Source organism: Vicugna pacos, chromosome 4 (assembly GCF_048564905.1).
Source record: "Vicugna pacos chromosome 4, VicPac4, whole genome shotgun sequence".
Taxonomy (NCBI): domain Eukaryota; kingdom Metazoa; phylum Chordata; class Mammalia; order Artiodactyla; family Camelidae; genus Vicugna; species Vicugna pacos.
In genome coordinates, this window is record NC_132990.1 from 1,530,173 (window position 1) to 1,551,890 (window position 21,718).

A 21,718-nucleotide genomic window follows, 5' to 3' on the forward strand; every position below is an offset into this window, starting at 1 on the left:
CTCTACAGGCCAGAAGGGAGTGGTATGATATATTTAAAGTGATGAAAGGGGAAAACAACCAAGAATACCCTATCCAGCAAGGCTCTCATTCAGACTTGATGGAGAAATCAAAAGATTAATATAAACAAAAGCTAAAAGATTTCAGCACCACCAAACCAGCTTTACAACAAATGTTGGAGGAACTTCTCTAGTCATCAAACCGTAAGAAAAAAGAACAAAAAGAAGAAAGATTTTTAAAAAATCTACAAAAGATTGCTTTGGCAGTTTGGAGTCTTTTATGGTCCCATATAAATTTTGAAATTGTTCTAGTTCTGTGAAAAATACCATTAGTATTTTGGCAGGGGTTGCTTTGGGTCTGTGGATTGCTTTAGGTAGGATGACCATTTTAAAAACTTTGATTCTTCCAATCCAAGAGCACAAGGTATCTTTCCATTTCTTTGTGTCATCTTCAGTTTCCTCCATCAGTTTCCTCCATCTTCAATTTCCTCCATCAACAGTTTTCAGAGTTTGGGTAACCTCCTTGGTTAAGTTTATTTCTAGGTATTTTTTTGTTTTTGATGAAATGGAAATGTTTATGCCAGTTACAAATTCCGGTTTTTGAAGTGAAAAGAAAACAAAGTGAATGAAGGGCTGCAAATGGCAAAATATCCTTCTTTCTTATGGGCAAATTGTATTCCATTACATATATTTGCTGCTTCTTCCTTATCCGTTCATCTACTGATGTGCACTTAAGATACCTCCATATCTTGTTGTAAAGTTGTAAAGAATATTGCCATTAATAGCTGGGTGTATGTATCTTTTTGTATTCTTTTTTTGAGGTTGGCTTTATTCCTTTGATAACTATGTAAGTTAAAAAGCTAAAGCTCTATAAACATTCTTAGAAACAACAGTACATATATGTAAATTAAAAAATATGTGTAGTATATTGTGTATATGTGTTTATCTGCAATATATTGTATATGTACAGCCAAATAGTAACAATTCTACCTAATAAAACTGAAAAATGAACTCATAGGGGAAAGATCAGATTTGCAGTTACCAGAGGTGGGTGCTGGGGGCATCTGAATCAGATGAAGGTAGCCAAAAGATACAAACTTCCAGTTATAAGATAAATAAGTACAAAGGATGTAAAAAAATTTTAACTGTAACAACTTTAATATTAATTAGAACAATTAATGTGATTAATTAGAACAAACAATGTGATGCTCTGCATGTAACAGCCTTCTTCAGATATTAAAAATCTGAAGTGCCATGTTTACAGACCTTCAGATGGGTTCTGTTCCTTATGACCAAGAATGTCTTTGGGAAGACTTGGTTTCTCCCCCAACTCCATTACATCATGTTTCTAGTCTGTCTCAGTGTCATAGGTCTCACAGCTGTATTTCTAAATTTCATTCTATGACAACCCTCCGCACACACATGAGTGGAGAAGATGCCTGTGTAGCTTCCTCTCTGCTGTATATAATTCCTACTCTTTGCTTCATGTTTTTCCTCCCCTCCCATGAACCCCCGATCTTCCAGGTTCAGAGATACCTTGGCATTCATGATAGGATTTGACCTATTTTTTGACTTGACTGACTGACCCAAGATGACCACTAATCCAAGCAAAACTAATAAAAGAGTTCCAGTTAAAAGAGAGCCTCAGACTATCTCCAGGTGGCTAGAAGTATCATATGTAGACCAAGGAGCTGGGAATAGCTGTCATCTACTGTTGCAGACTGGAGAGCAGAGAAAAAGGGTCCTTTTAGAGGGAGAGGAATTGAGGCACTGGAGAGCATCTTGGTTCTAGTCTGTTCCAGAAGCCCAGTCAGTTGCACATTGCCTTGGGTCTTGGGAGACATCTGGTACATTAATTATAATTCATCTCTTCCTTCAGAACAAAACAGTCCGTTTCTATTATTTGCAACCAAAAGAATACTATCTAAATAAGCCAGAAAATATATTAAAATCTTTATTTGAAAAAAACCCTATATGCTGTCTAAATCAAATTTCAAGCATAACAGTGTAGACAAGTTAAAAATAAAATGATTTTTCAAAAAGATGCATTATGCAGGCATTAATCAAAAGGCAAGAGTGGCTATATTAATATCAGGCAGGGTAGACTTCAAATCAAAGAATGTTACCAGACACAAGGTGGTGATAAATGTGTTAGTTCATAGATATCTTCAGTGTGTATGCATCAAATAACAAAGCTTCAGAAGGTGTGAAGAGAACTGAAAGGAGAAATAGATCAACAGTTAGAGACATCAACACCCTTCTCTCAATGATGTATAGAATAATTAGACCCCAAATCAGTAACAACTCAACAACACCATCAGCCAACACAATCTAATCAACATTTACAGAACATTCCACCAAACAGTAGCGGAACGCATGTTCTTTTCAAGTGCCCACCGAAACATACACAGTAAGACCTCCATATCCATGGAATCCCCATCTGCAGAATCAGCCAGCAGCAGATTGAAAATTTTTTAAAGAAAGTTCCAAAAAGCAAAATTTGAATTCACCAGAAACTATTTATATAGCATTTCCATTGTATTTACAACCATTTACATAGGATTTACATTGTATTAGGTATTATAAGTAATGTATATGGGAGGATATGTGTAGGTTAAATACAAACACCATGCCGTTTAATAGAGGGCACTTGAGCATCTGCAGGTTTTGGAATATGAGGGGCGTCCTGGAACCAATCCCCTGTGGATACTGAGGGACACCTGTACCAAGATGGACATATCCTGGGCCACAAAACATCACATAAAGTGTAAAAATTGATTTACTTTAACAAATTTTTAAAAATCGAAATTATGCAAAGTATATTGTCTGACCACAGTGGAATCAAACTTAATAAGAGAAAGCTAACAGAAAAATCTCTAAATACTTAGAAAATAGCATACTTTAAAATAATCTGTGCAACAAAAATGATGTCTCAAGGGAAATAAAAACATGCACAAATGTGAATGACAAGGAAAATACAAGATATCAAAGTATGTAGTGCACAGCTGAAGTTGTCCTTAGAGAAAAGTCAGTAGCACTGAATGTGTGTGTTAGAAAACAGGGAGTCTGAAGTCAGTAATCTAAGGTTCTGCCTCGAGAACTTAGAAAAATAAGAGCAAAATAAACTCAGAGGGACAAATGGAAGGGCATAATAAAGACAGAAACAATAAAATTGAAAATAAAAAGAACAGAAAAGTCAGTGAAATAAAGAGCTGATTCTGAGAAAACAATAAAACTGAGAAACCTTCAGCAAGACTGGAGGGACAGAGTAGACACAAATTACTGGTATCAGGAATGAAACAAGGGATATTACCACATCATCTGTAGCCATCAGAGAATATCCACCTATAAATTTGACTGCTTAGATTAAAAGGGACTGATTGCTTGAAGAACAAAAGCTACTTTAATTCAGCCATTATGGAATAATTTGAACAGGCCAAAGTCCAATTTGCAATTTAAACCCCCCCACAGAGACAATCTATAGGCCCGGTGATGTTGCTATGAAATTCTGCCACATTTTTAAAGAAGACTTTGATTTCTTAAAATAGGAGTGAGGACTTTCCAATTCACTTTATGGAACAGGTATGATGCTAATAATAAAACTAGATAGACAATAGAAAAAATGAAAACTACTGGTCAACACCTCTCATGAATATAGACACAAAAATCCTTAAATTATTAGCAAAATGAATTCAACAATATATAAAAACAATTATACACCATTACCAGGTATGATTTACTCCAGGGATGCAAGACTGGTTCCATATTTGAAACTCAAAGTACTGTCCATATTAACAGGCTGAAGAAGAAAAACTACATGATATAATTTGGTGATACAGTACAAGCTTTTGACAGAATTCAATAGCCATTTGTGGTGAAAAAATTTTTTAGAATGATAGAAACTTGGGGATTTTTCTACTTGATTGGGGACATCTAAAAAAAACTATTGGTAACATTATTTTTTGTTGTTGTTAACATATACATAACATAACATTTTCACCCATTTTTAAATGTTGACTTCAGTGGCACTAAGTACATTCACAACATGGTCCAGTCATCACCATTCTCCATTTCCAGAACTTTTTCATCTTCCCAGAGTGATAACTCTATCCATTAAACAATAACTTCCTATTCCCCACTCCCCTCCAGTCCCTGGTAACCTTGGTTTTACTTTGTTTCTATATTGTCTGTTTCAGGTACCTGTTGTAAGGGGACTAAAACAGTATTTGTCCTTTATCACTGGTTTTTTTCACTTAGCATAATGTTTTCAAGAGTAATCTCTGAGGAGGGAGGGTATAGCTGAGTGGTAGAGTATTCGCCTAGCATGCCCAAGGTCCTAGGTTCAATCCCCAGTATCTCCATCAAAATAAATAAATAAGCCTAGTTACTTCCCCCCAAACAAACAAAAAACCCCAATAAAACATTTAAATAAGTGCAAAATAAATTTAAAAAAAGAGTAATCTCTGATGTAGCATTTTCTTCTTTTTTAAGGCTAAGTAATATATAATTGTGTTGTATATACATATTGCATTTTTTTTTAGTCTATCTGTTGGTGGACATTTGGGTTGTTTCCACTTTTGAACTATTGTGAAAAATGCTGTTATGGACATTGGTGTACAGGTATCTATTTCAGTCCATGCTTTCGATTCTTTGGGGTATGTACCTAGGATTGAAGTTGCTGGATCATATGGAAAATTGAATGTTTAACTTTTTTTTTTGTATATTTAACTCTTTGAGTAATTGTTGAACTGTTTTCCATAGAAACTACACCATTTTACTTCCCTCTAGCAATGCACAAAGGTTCCAATTTCTCCATATTCTGCCAAAATTTGTTCTTTTCCTTTTCTTTGGTAATAGCTTTCCTAGTGGGCATGACATGGTGTCTCTTTGTGGAACAGTATTCTTAGTGCTTTGAGATGGAATGCTTTCCTCCTCATCAAGAACGAGGCAAGGATGTCTGCTCTCACCACTCTTCACTGTTGTGTTAGAACTCCTACAATAAGGCAAGAATGGGAAATAAAATGCTTATAGGTTATAAGGCAAGAAATAAACCTGTCCCTATGTGCAAATGCCATGACTGTATATATAGAAAAATCTCAAGGAATCTAAGAGGAAAAAATACTCCCAGAGCTAATAAGTGATTTCACCCATGTTGCAGGATTCAAGATAAATATACAAACAATTTATTTTCATATCACAGCAATGAACATATGGTCACTGAACTAAAAATACAATACCATTAAAATTACTGAAAAAAAAAGAAGAAATTCTTAGATGTCAGTTTAACACAACATATATAGGATTTGTACGCTGAAAACCACAAAATGCTGGTGAAAGAAATCAAAGAACATCTCAGTAAATTGAGAAACATATCATGTCTGTAGATTTGAAGAGTCAACATGGTAAAGATGTCAGTTCCCCCGAGATTAATATACAGGTTTAATGCTAATCTTGTCAAAATTCCGGCATGGTTTTTTGATAGATACAGATAAGATTATTCTAAAATTTATATGGAAATGCACATGCTCTAGAATATCTAAAATAGCCTTTAAAGTGAGGAATAAAGTAGGAGCAATCAGTCTCCCTGATTTCAGGCCCTGCTGTATATACACAGTGTTCAACACTGTGTGTTTCACAGCATCATAGACACAGAGATCAATAGAACAGAACAGAGAACCCCTGAATAGACCCACCAGCAATGTGGGAGGAGGATTAGTGTTTTGAACACAGGGCACCAGGGTTCAGGCTGAAAGCAGGATCTATGGATCTCACGTGGGTGCCCCATGAGAACCTTACTGCTGCCTCGGCCCTGGTTAGTGGCTTAGGTTAAGTTGAGTAGTGGCAATGGATGGCTTCTGGGTGAGCAGCGATGTGTTTGTATTACAGGCATTAATGGGCTTCAGGGATGTGGCTGTGGCCTTCACCCAGAAGGAGTGGAAGCTGCTGAGTCTTGCTCAGAGGATCCTTTATCGGGATGTGATGCTGGAGAACTACAGTCATATGGTGTCTCTGGGTAAGGAGAAATCCGTCTCATGTCTTGAACACTCTGCCTGTCTGCATGTTAAGATTTTTATATAGCAGCCATCATGCTTTTAGCTCAGAAAGAAAAATAGTATTTTTCCTACACCCTCAGAGAATGTCTGGATTCTATAGAGCTGAAAATAGTGAAGTGTGTGTGTGTGTGTGTGTGTGTGTGTGTGTGTGTGTGTATGTGTATGTATGTGTGTGTACACACGTGTATGGTGTCTGACACTGCATTTCCAGCCCTCTTCCAAAGCTGAGCCCTCCACCAAGGTGACCTTGCCTCAAATGGGGGAACGTTTGTATTCATCCAAGCACAGTGGAGACTCAGTACACCGCCTTTAGATCCATGCTTCATCGCTCCTGCCCTTAGACACTCGCTCTCAGCATTCAGACAGCATTTGCCCCCGACGTGGTGCTTCCCTGCCCTGACTTCTGAGTTACTGAACTCCCCAGATGACTCTGAGTTCTGTGACGGCTTCTTAAACCGCTAACCAAGGTCACCTTGGTTTTTTTCCCTGTGAGTAGGAATTGCCTTTCCTAAACCAAAACTTATCACACAACTAGAACAAGGCGACGAGCCCTGGAGAGAGGAGAGCGAATATCTTCCGGACCTTTGTCTAGGTGAGTGGGAAGCAGCAGGCAGACAAGGAGACAGGGCAGGGAGGTGCTTGGCTGGTGAAGAAAGAGGAGCCTCTGAGAGCTTCTGGAGAGGAAGCTCCTCTGCAGGCCTCCGTTCTGTGCTCTCCTGCTCAGCCCCGATGGGGCTTCCCTGGAATCCTCCCCCAGGGAGCCACACTCTGCTCACTTTGTATCCCTTTCCCAGCATGTCTAGGAGCCTCCCATTCTTGAACTTTTGTGGCTGGGCCTGATCTTCAACACAGCACTTGAGAATAAATCTGCCCCTGCTAGACACTGTCCAGTTTCTGCTCTTAACCTGGTAACTGTTTTGTGCCTCGGCTCTACTTCATAAATTCCCATAAATTGTTTCTTTTATTTTATGATAGATTATTTAAGATTACAATGGGGTGTGAAGAATTATACAGTGAATGCCAGTATTCCTTCCCTTCAGCCTAAGAAATAGACCGTTATAAGACCAGGTGACAGCCCTGTCCCCTCCCTGGTTGTGTCCTGCTGAACCCCGCCCTTCAGAATCTGACTTCTGCATTAGCATGCTGATCACTGCCTTCATCCTTTTTCATTCATTGAGGGGTGCTTTCAACTATATAGAGAGTTGTTTTGCATGTTGGTAAACTTCTCTGCACATAGTGTTGTATTGTATACCTCCTTCTGGAACATGCCTTTCCACCAGCTTTATGTGAGATTCATGTTAAAATGTGTAGGTTTACTTTACACTTTAAAAAACTGTTTTATACAAATCAATTACATGAATATTTTAATGTAGTTGAATTATCAGTTCCCTTGTTTTGGACATTTATGTTATTTCCAATTTTTGGCTATTAAATAATGTTGCTATGTATTCTTGTTACTTCCTTGGAAACACATGTAAGAGTTTCTCTGAAGACGCATAATGGAGAGCAGAGTGACTGGTCCATAGGTGTGGGTGGCTTCAACCTGATTGTGTTAGACCACATCATGTTCTGAGGCTGTTCAGTGCTGTCTTATATTCCCAGCAGCAGGGATGAGTTCTTGTTCCACATCTTCATGTTTTTCACCCATCTGTTTGGTTTGTGGTGAAATTTCAGAGGGGTTTGGCCTCCTAGTGAGCACGAGCATCTTTTCCTGTGTTGACTGGCCACTGGTGCTTCCTTTTCTGTGACTTGACTGTTAAGAGTATTTCCCTACTTTTGATTTGAGCTGTTTCTGTTATTGATTAGTAAAGATTCCATTTTGGGAACATTTATCTCTTTAATCCAATTGGAATTAATTTTATTTGAATGTTGGGAGGTAAGGATAAAGTTTTGCCTGATTTGTCTTTTTTCAGTGTTTTATTGTGAACATTCCTGGCATATTATTTTTTTATTTTGTTTTGTCTTTTGCTTCTAAATACAACTGTATATCTAGACTTGGACTTTATAGCAAAGTGTTTTTTTCTTTTTTAAAAAAAGAACTATTATATAAGTGATAATTATGGTATAATAGGAAATGTTATTCTGGTATAAGGTATTATAAGGTATAATACTTAAGGGATAGCTGTAAGTTATGTTATCAAATTATAAAATATACTGCATATATTTAAAGTGTAAAAGTTGGTAAGTTTTGACATACATGCACAGCCATGAAGCCACTGCCATGTTCCAAATCCCAAACATACCTGTCACCCCCAGAGTTCCCTTGTGGCTCACTGTAATCCCTGTCTCCTGCCCCACCCGGTCTTCCCCCTCCTCTTGTACCCAGGCAACCACTTAGCTGTTTTCTATCATAGATTTGTTTGCATATTCTAGAATTCATATAAATTGAATTGTACAGAATACATACTGAATTCTTTCACTCAGTATAATTATTTTGAGTTTGATCCCTAATGTTGTATGTATCAATAGTCTATTTCCTTTAATTGCTGAGTAGTGGTATAGAGATCACAGTTATGTAACCATTCACCTACTGAAAGGCATGTGAGTAGTCTCCAGTTTTGACAAATACAAATAAATGTTGTCTGTCCAAACATTCATGAAGAAATTTTGTGTAAACATATACTTTCATTTTTTTTTGGATAAATACCTGGCCCTGGAATGACTGTGTTGTACGATAGAGTGTATATTTATTAATGAAGCTCACAAACGGTTTTGCAGACTGGCTGCACTGTGTCACATTCCCATGAGCAGTAGATGAGAGTTCCAGATGCTCCATGTATTTGTCAGCACTTAGTAGTACTATTTTAACTTGAGACTTTTTCATAGCTGCGTAGTGGCTCCTTACTCTGTTTTACTTGGCATTTGCCTGATGACTGATGATGCTGAGAATCTTTCCATGTGCTTATTTTACCATCTGTGTATCTTCTTTGGTGAAATGTCTTCTCAAATCTTGGCCTATTTAAAAAGTTGATTTCTTATGCTTTTATTATTGAATTTTGAAAGTTCATCATATATTCTGTATAGAAGTCCATTATCAGATATTTGATTTATGAATATTTTCTGTGTAGCTTTTTAGTCTCTTAATAGTGTCTTTCAAAGAGAATTCTTACCTTTGGTGAAGTCTAAGTTTCAGTTTTTTTCTCTCATGAATTTAACTTTTGGTGATGTATTTAAGAAATATTTCCTAAAATGAAAATCAAAAAGAGTTTCATATGTTTTTTCCTTTTAGAAGTTTTATAATTTTTACTTTACATTTAGGTTTATACCCTGTTCTGGGTAAATTTTTGTACTTGGTACCAGGTCTAGATATAAGTACAATTTTTTTTCTCATAAAAATATCCAAATTTTCCAGCACTATTCTTGAAAAGACAACGCTTTCTCTACTGAATTTCCTATGCACCTTTGTAGTAAATTAGTTGTGTATGGGTATTTATATGGACTCTGATTTTTTCAACTTCTCTCTTTACCTATCTTGATGCCAAGACCACATAGTCTTGATTACTGTAGCTTTATAATCAAGTCTGGAACTTAGAAGTATAAATCCTGTGACATTTTTTTCAAGTTGTTTTATTTATTCTAAAACATAGTTATTCTTTGCATTTCCACATGGATTTTAGAATCAGGTTGTCAATTTTCACACACACACAAGACACAAAAATGCCAGCGGGATCTTAATTGGAACTGAGTTGAATCTACATCAATTCAAGGAGAATTTACATGTAAATAACATTCTCATCACTTCTCGGCCTTTTGGCTAAGATCAAGTGTAGTCTCCGTTCTTATCAGTTTAATAGCACTCTGTCATCCAACATATGAATGCAATCTGTCTCTCCATTTTTATGGGACTTCTTAATTTCTGTCTGTCAGCATTATTTTGTAGTACACAGGTCTTACGCATCTTGTCAGATTTACCCTTCTGTGTTTCATATTTTTGATGCTATTTAAGGTACATTAAAATTTCAGTTTTCAGTTGTTTGTTGATATTATTTAGAAATACAGTTAGTTTATGTATGATGAACTTTGTATGTGGTAATTTTGCAAAACCTACTTCTCAGTCCTAGTAGTTTTGTAGATTCTGTCATATTTTCTACATAGATGATTATGTTACTTGTGAATCAGTGTAGTTTACTTCTTTCCATTCTTTGTGCCTTTAATTTCTTTTTCTTACCTCATTGCACAGGCGAAAACATCAGTGCAATGATGAATTTAAGTGGTGAGAGTGGACATCCTTTCCTTGTTCCTGATCTTATGGGCAATGCTTTCCTCCTAAGTGTAAGTTTTATACCTGCCCTTTATCAGCTTGACAAACTTCCCTTCTATTCCTTGTTCAGTGAGTTTTTATTTGGAATGAGTGTTGGATTCTGTCAGCTGTTTTTTGGCATCTGTGAAGATGATCATATGTGTTTTTCTTTTTTAATCTTTCTTTTGGTAAATTATATTGATTGTTTTCCTGTTAAACCATCCTTGTATTTCTGTTAATACAATGCACTGACTTTATTCAGATTCCTCCAGTTTTACCTTCACTTTGTGCGTATATGTATGTTTTTTGAGTTTTTTTAAACATTTTTTATTGATTTCTAATCATTTTACAATGTTGTGTCAAATTCCAGTATAGAGCACAATTTTTCAGTTATACATGAACATATATATATATTCATTGTCACATTTTTTTCTCTGTGAGCTACAATAAGATCTTGCATACATTTCCCTGTGCTATACAGTATAATCTTGTTTATCTATTCTACAATTTTGAAATCCCAGTCTGTCCCTTCGCACCCCTGCACCCCCTTGGCAACTACAATTTTGTATTCTATGTCTTTGAGTCTATTTCTGTTTTGTATTTATGCTTTGTTTGTTTTTTGTTTTTGTTTTTGTTTTTGATTCCACATATGAGCGATCTCATATGGTATTTTTCTTTCTCTTTCTGGCTTACTTCACTTAGAATGACATTCTCCAGGAGCACCCATGTTGCTGCAAATGGCGTTATGTTGTCGGTTTTTATGGCTGAGTAGTATTCCATTGTTTAAATAGACCACATCTTCTTTATCCAGTCATCCATTGATGAACATTTAGGCTGTCTCCATGTCTTGGCTATTGTAAATACTGCTGCTATGAACATTGGGGTGCAGGTGTCATCCTGAAGTAGGGTTCCTTCTGGATATATGCCCAGGAGTGGGCTTCCTGGGTCATATGGTAAGTCTATTCATAGTCTTTTGAGGAATCTCCATACTGTTTTCCACAGTGGCTGCACGAAACTGCATTCCCACCAGCAGTGAAGGAGGGTTGTGTATATGTATGTTTATTTAGTTCTAAGGAACTTATACATGTACGTTCATATAACTACCAGTATATTCAAAGAAACAGGATGGTTCCATCACAAGGATTCCTTGTGCTATGTTTTTATAGCCATAGCTCACTCCTCCCCAACCTCACTCCCTCCACCTTCCTCTGGCAACTACTAATGTCTTCTGTCTCTACCATTTTGTCATTTGAAGAATGTTATAAAAGAAATAATATTGTATGTTACCTTTTGGGATTGCTTTTTCTCATTCAGCATAATTCTCTTGGGACCCACCAAATGGATCTTGTGGGTACATTATGTGTATCAATATTTCATTCCTTTTATTGCTGAGTTGTAGTCTATGGTATGAGTGTACTACATTTTGTTAAACCATTCACCCATTGAAAGACTTTTGGGTTGTTTACAGTTTGTGGCTAATATAAATAAAACTGCTGTGCTCACTTATGCATAAGTTTTTGTGTGAAGATAGGGGTTTCATTTCTGGGATAAATGCCCAAAAGTGCATGGTGCTGGGTCGTATGGTAATACACGTTCAGTTTTGTAAAAAAGTGCCATAGTCATTTCCAGATCACCTGTGCCATTTTACATTCCCACCAGCAGTGCTTGAGTAATCCAGATTCTCTGCGTTCTTTCCAGAATTTGGTGTTAACACCGTCTTTTACTTTGGCCTTTCTGACAGATTTCTGAAGAGGATGCATTTCTGTGTAGCTGTGAGCCTCTGATAATTTTGTTGTGAGGTCTGTTTTCAGTATGGATGGTTGTCCCATCTTTCTTCTGTGTGTGTTGCCTGTTATCCCTTTAATTTGGGGTGTGGCCAGTGTTGCGATCAGAGCCTGCCCTAGTTGCTGAGCGGGACCTCCTTTTTGTTCTGTGGCCGTCACAGCCCTGACAGGGGCTGGGTCTGTTCCCCTTTTCTTTTGTTGGAATGGAGGCTTCCAGACTCATTTCTGAGCTGTGGTGCATGGTAGACAGGAATGGGGCGCTTCAGGTACTCTTTGTTGACTCTGCCCTTGTCCCTGCTTTGGCCGTGGGAATCATTCTTGAGAGATTTCTAGCAATGTCTCAGTTGGTATGAGTGGGGAGTTTAGTGCAAGCAGTTCCTGTCAGAGAGAGCTGGGTAGCTGAGCATATCTGAGCAAGTGCACTCTATCAAGGCTTTACTCTTCTTGGAAAAGAGACTTGTGTTCTCCCCATGGGCAGCTTAAGAGCTTAGGAGGCCCTGATCATGGGTGGCCATTGCTGTCATTTTGTGAGGTCTTCATGGCTTGTCCTTAGCATCTGCTCATTCCCTTCAGATGATCTCTGTCCCTCAGAGCAGTTGCTGGGTGTGAGTATGTCTTAATATCTGACGTGACCACTGAGTGATCTCGGCAAAGGCAATCTAGCAAGTGGAGAGAGGAAAAGGATGGTCTCCTGGGTCAGCTCCTGTGGGTGGTCAGCGGGCGGGGACCCACAGACTCAGGTCCAGGGTGTCCGCTTGAGCATCTCCAGACACTGCAGTTGGAAAGTGCCAGTTCCTGGCAATTCGCCTCAGCTTGGTGGGCCCCGTGAAAGATGTTTGGCTTCTAGAGTAACGGGTAGCATGTATATCATTCATTACTGAAAGTTGATTATTTTTTCTTTAAAGGTGGGGTTTACTTACAGGAAATACAAAATCTTAAATGTAGTAGTCTCTGAATTCAAACAATGGGTATAACTCGATAACCCAAACTTTATCAAAATACAGATCATTACCCTTGGGGCTCATCCCTGTAAACTCTTGCCTTTATCGGAGGTACCAGTGTTTTGATTTTATTTCACAGTAGATTAGTTTTGCCTGCTGTACAATTTTTCATAAATGGAATCATATAATAATACTTTTTTATGTAAGGTTTCTTTCACTCAGTATAGCTTTTAAGCACATTGTTGCATACATCAGTATTCTGTTCTTTGTTTAATACTAAATAGCATTCTGTCATATGAATATAGAACTGTTTATCCATTCTGTTTGTTAGACACCTTGATAGCTTCCAGTGTTTAGTCAGTTTGTAAATGCTGCTGTCAACATTCTTATGCTAATTTTTTGTTTGTTTTTGGTAAACCTTTGTTTTGTTTTCTTTGGATAAATACGTAGGGTATGTGCTGGGTATATGAGTTTCCTTCGGTTGATGTAACAATTTACCACAAACTGAGAGGCTTAAAACAAAGAAATTTATTCTATCCCAGTTCAAAATCAACCTGTTTGCAAGGAGGTTCTAAAGGCCAAGCTGTTCTTTGCCTTTCTTCTAGCTTCCGGTGGTTGCTATCAACCTTTGGCTTGTAGCTGCATCACTCCAACCTGCCCCTGTAGTCACATAGCCTTCTTCCTTCTCTGTATCTCTGTATCCAAATCTCCCTCTCCTTGTATGGATACCAGTCAATGAATTACAGTTCACCCTAATCCGGTATAACCTCATGTTAACTTGATTACATCTGCAGGCTGTATTTAAATATAAGGCCACATTCATATGTTCCAAGTCAACGTTAATTTTGGTGGGATAATAGTCAACCCAGTACACTGGGTCATAGGGTAACTGTATGTGTAGTTTTATAAGAAATGACTAGACCTTTCCCAAAGTGATTGTACAGTTTCTCATTTCCATGAACAACAAATGTATGAGGGTTCCTGTCACCTCGCATCCTCCCTGACAGTTTTCATTTTATCTCTGGTGTTGGATGTGTAGTGTTATTTCATGTGTGTTTCCATCTCCCTGATTGTTACTGATGTGGAACAATTCTATGTGCTTTTTAATCGTATTTATATATGTTTACTATAACTTACTTTGTGAATACATTCAGATCTTTTGTATTTTTTAAAATTCAGTTTTATGAATTCTTTATTAATCCTGGATACCAGTCCATTGTCATTTGTACATTTTGCAAATATCCTCTCTATCTGAAACTTTTCTGTTCCTTTTCTTAACATAACTTTTGATGAGATGTTTAACATTGAGGAAGTCTAATTTTCTTCTCTTTTTAAATTCTTATTGTTATGAAAATAATCTATCATGTCTCTTAAGTGCTGTATGGTTTTAGCTTTTATATTTTGATCTATGATCCATCTTGAATTAACTTTTGTGTACAGTCTGAGGCAGGAATCAATGTTTTTCTTTTTCATATGGATACAGAGTGGTTCTAGCACCATTTGTTGAAAAGTCTTTCCTTTCCCTCATTGGATTGCTTCGTTGAAAATTCAGTGATGGCCTATGTATGGGTCTGTTTTCTGTTCACACTTTCTGTTCTGTTCCTTTGATTAATGTGTCTGTCCTTAAACCAGACCACACTGTCTGTATTACTGCAGGATCACAGGAAGCCTTGAAGTCAGGTAGTGTAAGTTCTCTTCGTTTGTTTTCTTTTTCAAGATTGCTTTGTATAGTCTAGGTCCTCTGAATTTCCACTTAAATTTTAGGATCAGCTTCTCATTTAACAAAAAAGAAGAAAAGAAAATGTGGGCCATGTTTATTATTGAGATTTTAGTGTGCCTATATATAACTTGGGGGAGAAATTACATCTTACCAATATCAAGTTTTACAAACCACTACCTAAATGTTTTCAAATTCACTTTAGTAAAATAAAAATTTGTGAGATGCAGCTAAAGCAGAGCTTAGAGGGATAGCTATAGCTGTGAGTGCTTACAGTGGGAGAGAAGAAAGGTCTGTGATCAGTGAGTTAAGGTTTTGCCTTAAGAAGCTAGAAAAAGAGGAGCAAAATAAATACAAAGTGAGTAAAAGGAAGGGAATAATGAAAATAAGAGCAGGAATCTATGAAATATAGCAACAGAAAGATGTGCTAAGCCAAATGCTGATTGTCTGAAAAAATCAACGGAATTATATATTGCTACGTAGACTAATCAAGAAAAAGAGAAAGAAGACATTAATAATCAATCAGGAATGAGACAGAAGTTACCAGCACACTTCAGACTTTAAAAAAATACTAAGGATATCATGAACAAGTTTATACTAACAGATTGAACACCTTATATGAAATGGATAAATTTTTGGAAAAAACTGCTGACACAGGATAGAACAAACTGAGAAATACTGTATTTATGAAAGTAATTAAGTTGGTAGTAGATCTACAAACCTATACAAGTTATAAAAACATTCCAAACTGAATCTAACCTTGTTTAAAAATAATTACACGCCATGTGCCCAGTGGAATTTATTTTACATATGCAAAGCTCAACATTAGAAAATGCATACTGTTGGATACTAGTCACTTCATATTTATGTACCCTCTAATAAGATGGAAGCTTTCCGTCCAACTCTCCTCCTTTGAGTTCTCACCAAAATCACAGTTAATATCTATATTTTTAGCAACTGTCCCTTTTTGTAAAGTTAGGCTTTTTCTAGTATGCACCTCAAAACTCATAACAGCCTCCACCACCTAGTTCCAAAGCCACTCCACAATTCTAGATATTTATTATAGCAGCATCCCACTTCTTGGTATCAAAATCAGCATTATGGTTATTGGGTAACAGAACCAATAGGATGTGTACGTATATACACACACACAGACAAGAATGTGAGGTGTATTATAAAGAATTGGCTCATATGTTCATGGAGGCTGAGAAGCCCCGAGATCCATGGTCGACAAGAAGAAGACTTAGGAGAGCCTATGGTATAGTTCCAGTCCAAAGGCTAGCAGACTCAGCAGCCTGGAAAAATTAATGTTTTAGTTCAATGTTGATAGGAAGAACAAACAAACAAGTCCCATCCCCCTCCCCTATCCTCACCCTCTCCTGTCACAGCTTGAAGGTAGGGTGGAAGTGTTCCCTCTTATTTGGGAGAGGGTCAGTCTTTCACAGTATTCAGGCCTTCAACTGATTGGATGAGGGCCACCCACATTAGGAAGAGCAACCTGCTTTACTTAGTCTTTCCATTTAAATGCTAAAGTCTTCCAAAAACATCCTCAGAGAAATACCCAGAATCATATTTGGCTAAACGTTTGGGCATCCTGTGGCCAGTAAAGTTGGTACATAAAAGTAACTCACATATGCTAATATATTTTTTTTAATTGGAGTATAGTCAGTTTACAGTGTTGTGTCAATTTCTGGTGTATAGCTTAATGTTTCAGTCATACATGTACATACATATACTTGTTTTCATATTCTTCTGCAAGATATTGAATATAGTTCCCTGTGCTATCCAGTAGAAACTTGTTGTTTATCTATTTTATATATAGTAGATAGTATCTGCAAATCTCAAACTTCCAATTTATCCCTTCCCACCCCCTTCCCTCGCTAGTAATGTTTTGTATAACATTTATTTTTTATTGTCTAAAAATCACTGAGACAATATATTATGAAAAATGTTCAATTTCCAGGGATTAATTCTGATTAATGCTGAAAATGTCTTCTTTATACATGTTTGGTTGAAGTTTCAAAATTCTTTAAATTGTTTAAAAGCAGGGAATGCACAGCATTCTTTCTTCTCTGGTAATCAATTCAGTGTCTACGGCCATTCATTTAACTCGTTGCTGTACTTTTTTTCCTCACAGTTGCAGCTGCAGAAGGAAAAATTTCTTTAAGGAGCCATTAGACATGATTTTCTTTTTCTAAAGTTTCTTTTGGAACATTTGAGTTCATGTCCAATTACTGAAGTAATTACTGGTCTGAAAAATCAGTTGGCACAAGAGCAGCTGTAGATTGTAAAATAGTTTATAAACTGAGTAATTTGAATACATCATGTAAATTTTTATGATTAACTGAAAAGCATTACCTTGATAAAATTTTATTTTTTATTTCTCCTTTTATTGAGCAACTTCTGTATATTTAAAACCATGTTAAGGATTAGGGTTTCCCAAAGTGGACATTGTAATTCTTGTCATTTTTAGTTAAAATTTGACACATTACTAGTTAGGCACAAAAATGATGCTCAGTGCTCTTCTTAGAGGGTGTGACTCCCAGAAGAGCAGCATTAACTGTTTCTGAATCAGCCACCACATTGAACACAGAAGACTCTGAATGGCACACCTACAACGATACGCAGTTTACCACTTTGTGACCCAGCAGGAACACAGACAAGCCAAGGAGAAGGCAGTGGCTGCCTTTCTCTCCCCATCAAATCCCAGACAAGTAGACAATAGTGCAGTACTGCAAGCTCAGCTGTCAGAACTCCAGAATTACAACAATGTATTTATTGGAAGCTGGGGGCCGGAACCTTACATACCTGCCCGTGAGTTTTGAAAATGTGGACAGCCTAACTCCACAAAATAAACTGATAGTTCACTGAGCTACACTAGAGTACACTGGCTGATGAGAAAGCAACCATGGTGGGTGCCTGATGGCTGGAACTGCACACCAAGACTGAAGGGATGTTCACTTTCACAGTGGAAGTCCAGTAGGGTCAGCACTTATGAATACTTACCAAGGCCATTTCACAGGAACCTCTAGATGTAGCAACACAGGCACACCCATACAGAGAGTGGAGAGGGGAAGGGAACTACGTTTAATAAGCAGTTCACTGAGGAGGGAACGTAGGGGGTTGAAGTGTTAGGAAGGGATTGCATGGTGGCTGTTCTTGTCAGTATTGAAAGCTAGCATCTGAGACCAGGTGGAATCAGTAATCTGTAAAGGTTCACATAGTAAATATTTTAGGCTTTGTGGCCTTTGTGTTCTTTGTTGCAAGTACTCAACTTTGCCATTGTGTGTGAAAGCTGCCATGGACACTACGTAAAGACTGAGTGTGGCTGTGGTCCAGTAGACCTTCATCTGCAAAACGGCTGGCTGTAGTTTGCTGACCCATGTTGTTGGTAGTTCATAAAATACATCTCTGTTTTGGTTGGTGAAGAAAGTATCGGGTGAGTCTGGAAAGCCTAGTGTACTGAGTTTATTTAAGGTTCATGGTATTTTCCGGCAGCTTCAGGTGGACAGAAGTAAGTGAAATGGAACAAGGCAAACAAGTTTGATATCTCCCTGAGCTATTTTAGGTGGAAGAATTTCCTTTTACAACAGTTTTTGAAACACTGAGAAAAGCAGGTCTAGAACTGATTGGGGTCACCAAGAGCCAGAATCCTTTAAGGAGTTGCAGGCCTAGACTATGTCTCTGTGTTTCACTGCCAAGTCCACACACCATGAGAGAGAACCCAGCGCGTAACCCTCTAGGAAACCCTTGTTTAGGAGAGGAAGCACCTTCAGTTCAGTTCCCACGTTGGTCTCTAACCTGTCCTCCCTACTGCCTTCATCTTGGGGCCTCTAGGTGGAGAGACTCCCTTTTTTGACTTAAGTCTTTCTTGCAGGAACAGTCCCCAAGGAAATTTGTAGGAAGTTACGTAGTTTTAACTCTCAAGAAAAGCATATGTTTATTGATATTGTTTGCCTCAGTGTTAATGACTGTGGCTTGTAAGATAATTTTGCTGGGGAAATGTGTAACTGTAATGGCGATGATTTACAGGGCTAGAGCTGCCTGCGATGCTTTCTTGAAATGTTTAAGCCAGGCTGATATTTAGAGCTGGCTCACTTGTGGGTTTGATGTGTTATAAAAGGATATGCATTAACGTGTCACCATGGGATGGAAGGTACGTCTGCTGAAAATCTTTGTTCTGTGAGCATCTGAGGAGTGACTGCTGGACAAATGTTACCGTCCACAAGGTACCTGTGGTGAATCTGATTTAGACTTTTTCTCCAGCAGAACCAAGAACAGAATTCCAGTCCTGTCTCTCCTGCCCGTTGACTTTTTCCAGTCCAGAGTTCCTCAGTCAACATGTTCTATGCAGTCACTCCCCTCAGATCTTCCCAGATGCATGTGCAGCAAGCCACTTCTTCTTCGAAGCTCCAAGCTGCTTGAATGACAAAGCAGAAGATGGTGAGAGAGAAAGCTCTGGCACTGTATTTGGGAGGCTGCAGCTGAGCAGGACTTCGAGAGCATTCTTAATCCCATCTCAAGGTCAGACAGTAGACCAGGAATGCAACAGTGGTGGAGGAATAGAGCGGGGCATGTGCCCTGAGGAGGCAGACACAGTGTTGACAGAGGCAGACATCTCAGAATCTGGAGCAGTCATATGTGAAAAATTCAGACTAGGACTTAGCCTGGAGTCAAGCCTCGTTACTCTCCCGAAGCATCATGTGTGTCCTGAATGTGGCAGAAGCTTCTGCCAGAGGTCAGACCTCATCAAGCACCAAAGAACCCACACAGGGGAGAAGCCATATAGTTGTCAAGAGTGTGGACAAGGCTTTGGCCGGAAGTCCTCTCTAACCATACACCAGAGGAAACACTCAGGGGAGAAGCCCTACACGTGCAGGGAGTGTGGGCGGCACTTCAGGTACACGTCCTCCCTAACGAACCATAAGAGGATACACTCTGGGGAGAGACCCTTTTTATGTCAGGAGTGTGGGCGAAGCTTTCGCCAGAAGATTGCCCTCATCCTACACCAGAGGACACACTTGGAGGAGAAGCCCTTTGTGTGTCCAGAGTGTGGAAGAGGCTTTTGCCAGAAGGCATCACTCCTCCAACACCGTAGCTCACATTCAGGTGAGAGGCCCTTCCTGTGCCTGGAGTGTGGGCGTGGCTTCAGGCAACAGTCACTGCTCATCAGTCATCAGGTCACACACTCTGGGGAGAAGCCTTATGTCTGTGCTGAGTGTGGGCACAGGTTTTGCCAGAAGGTCACCCTCATCAGACACCAGAGGACACACACTGGGGAGAAGCCTTACCTGTGCTCTGAGTGTGGGCGTGGCTTTAGCCAGAAAGTCTCCCTCATGGGCCACCAGAGGACACACACAGGGGAGAAGCCTTATGTGTGCCCTGAGTGTGGGCGTGGCTTTGGTCAGAAGGTCACCCTCATCAGACATCAGAGGACGCACACAGGGGCGAGGCCTTACCTGTGCTCTGAGTGTGGACGTACTTTTGGCTTCAAGTCACTCCTCACCAGACACCAGAGGACACACTCAGGAGAGGAGGCTGAGGTGTATAAAGCCTGTGAGCAAAGACTTGGTCAGAAGACCCACCTCACTTCTGACCAGAGGACATACTCAGGAGAAAAGCCATGTGTGTGTGAAGAGTGTGGACGTGGCTTTGGCTTCAAGTCAGCCCTGATCAGACACCAGCCGACCCATTCGGGAGAGAAGCCATACGTGTGCCGGGAGTGCGGCCGCGGCTTTAGCCAGAAGTCTCACCTCCAGAGACATCGGAGGACCAAGTCTGGCCATTACCTCCTGGCACAAGAGCTATTCTGACATTGCCTTTCCTTTCCCTGTGAGTGTGAAGATGGCAGAAATCACTAGGTAATGTTCTGCTTTCCTGAAATAGAGAAAAAAAATTTTGCTTTTTCTTTCAGTGTTTATTAGACAGTTGGTCTATCATTTACTTTCTTAGCAGCAATCCTCTGTATGGACTTTTGTTTTAATAAACTGCTTCTTTACAAACTTGCACACCTAGTTGTGTACCTCATTCGCTCATCTGTCAAGAACCCCAAGGTATTCAACCTCTAGGGAGACAAGAGAGAATCACTGTATATTTTGTTCTAGACCATAGTTTCTCACTTTCTGTAATCTCCAGAGCCTTGTAAATACCCAATCTGTGACTTGGCTGTGTCCCCTTACCTTGGGCACTGAATGGTCTCTACAAGATAATTTTCCCCAGGTCCAGATACTTTGCTGGCTTAAAATCTAGAGGCAATAAAAAATAAAGTTTAGTGTACAAAATTTTTTTTAAATTTACATGGTGAAAAATACCATAAGTGATACCAAAAGACAAGTAATTGGAAGGAAAGTATATCAACATATAAATCAGCTTCTTTCCAAGTTGAAGGGTTAATATACCCACTTTATAAGAAGTATTAAAAATCAAGGGGAAGATACCAGATGTCCTATAGAACAATGGACAAAAGACATGATCAGTTTACCAAAAGAGGTATAAACTAATGAAAAGATATTCAGCTTCACTGATGATAAGAGAAAGGAAAATTACAACTGTACTGGGATACCATTTCTCACTCATCACCTTGACAAAAACTCAAAAGCCTGTCAGTACACTGTATTAGTGAGGATATGAGGCAACAAGCATTTTCATACATTGTTGGTGGGAATGCAGAATGGTAGAGACCTTTTAGAGGAGAATTTGGCAATTTTTAAACTGTATACACATATCTATTGACACAGCAAGCACACATCTAAGAATCTATCCTGAAAAATCACTTGCAGTTTTATGGATACCCACATGCACATGGTTATTTTTCACAGCATTATTTATATTTGCAAAATACTGAAAACTGCTTGATGTTCAAGTACAGAAAACTGTATACGCTGGAGCATACACACAATGGAGTAAACTACATCTGAGCAAAAGACTGAGGAAGAAAATACTAATGAAACATTACGGAGGAAATGCTGTTAAGTGAAAAAAGCAAA

General features: G+C 38.6%; 1 protein-coding gene and 1 non-coding gene across 12 annotated transcripts in view; both read left to right on the top strand.

Moving 5' to 3' along the window:
* Window positions 1-20,738, top strand: part of LOC140695949 (uncharacterized) — a 54,045-nt gene extending 33,307 nt beyond the window's left edge. For 7 of the 11 annotated variants that reach the window (XM_072959066.1, XM_072959071.1, XM_072959072.1 and 4 more), the window contains 3 exons: window positions 5,884-6,010; window positions 6,547-6,642; window positions 18,999-20,738. In XM_072959066.1, the coding sequence (XP_072815167.1) occupies window positions 5,884-6,010; window positions 6,547-6,642; window positions 18,999-20,545 (1,770 nt within the window). In that variant the 3' untranslated portion in view covers window positions 20,546-20,738. The remainder of the gene's footprint in view (window positions 1-5,883; window positions 6,011-6,546; window positions 6,643-18,998) is intronic. The other 4 variants (XM_072959067.1, XM_072959068.1, XM_072959069.1 and 1 more) reach the window with 4 other exon arrangements.
* LOC140696235 (U2 spliceosomal RNA) lies at window positions 9,785-9,967 on the top strand. The gene has a single exon (XR_012072392.1). It is a non-coding gene; the product is annotated as a U2 spliceosomal RNA (small nuclear RNA).
* Window positions 20,739-21,718: the final 980 nt, after the last annotated feature.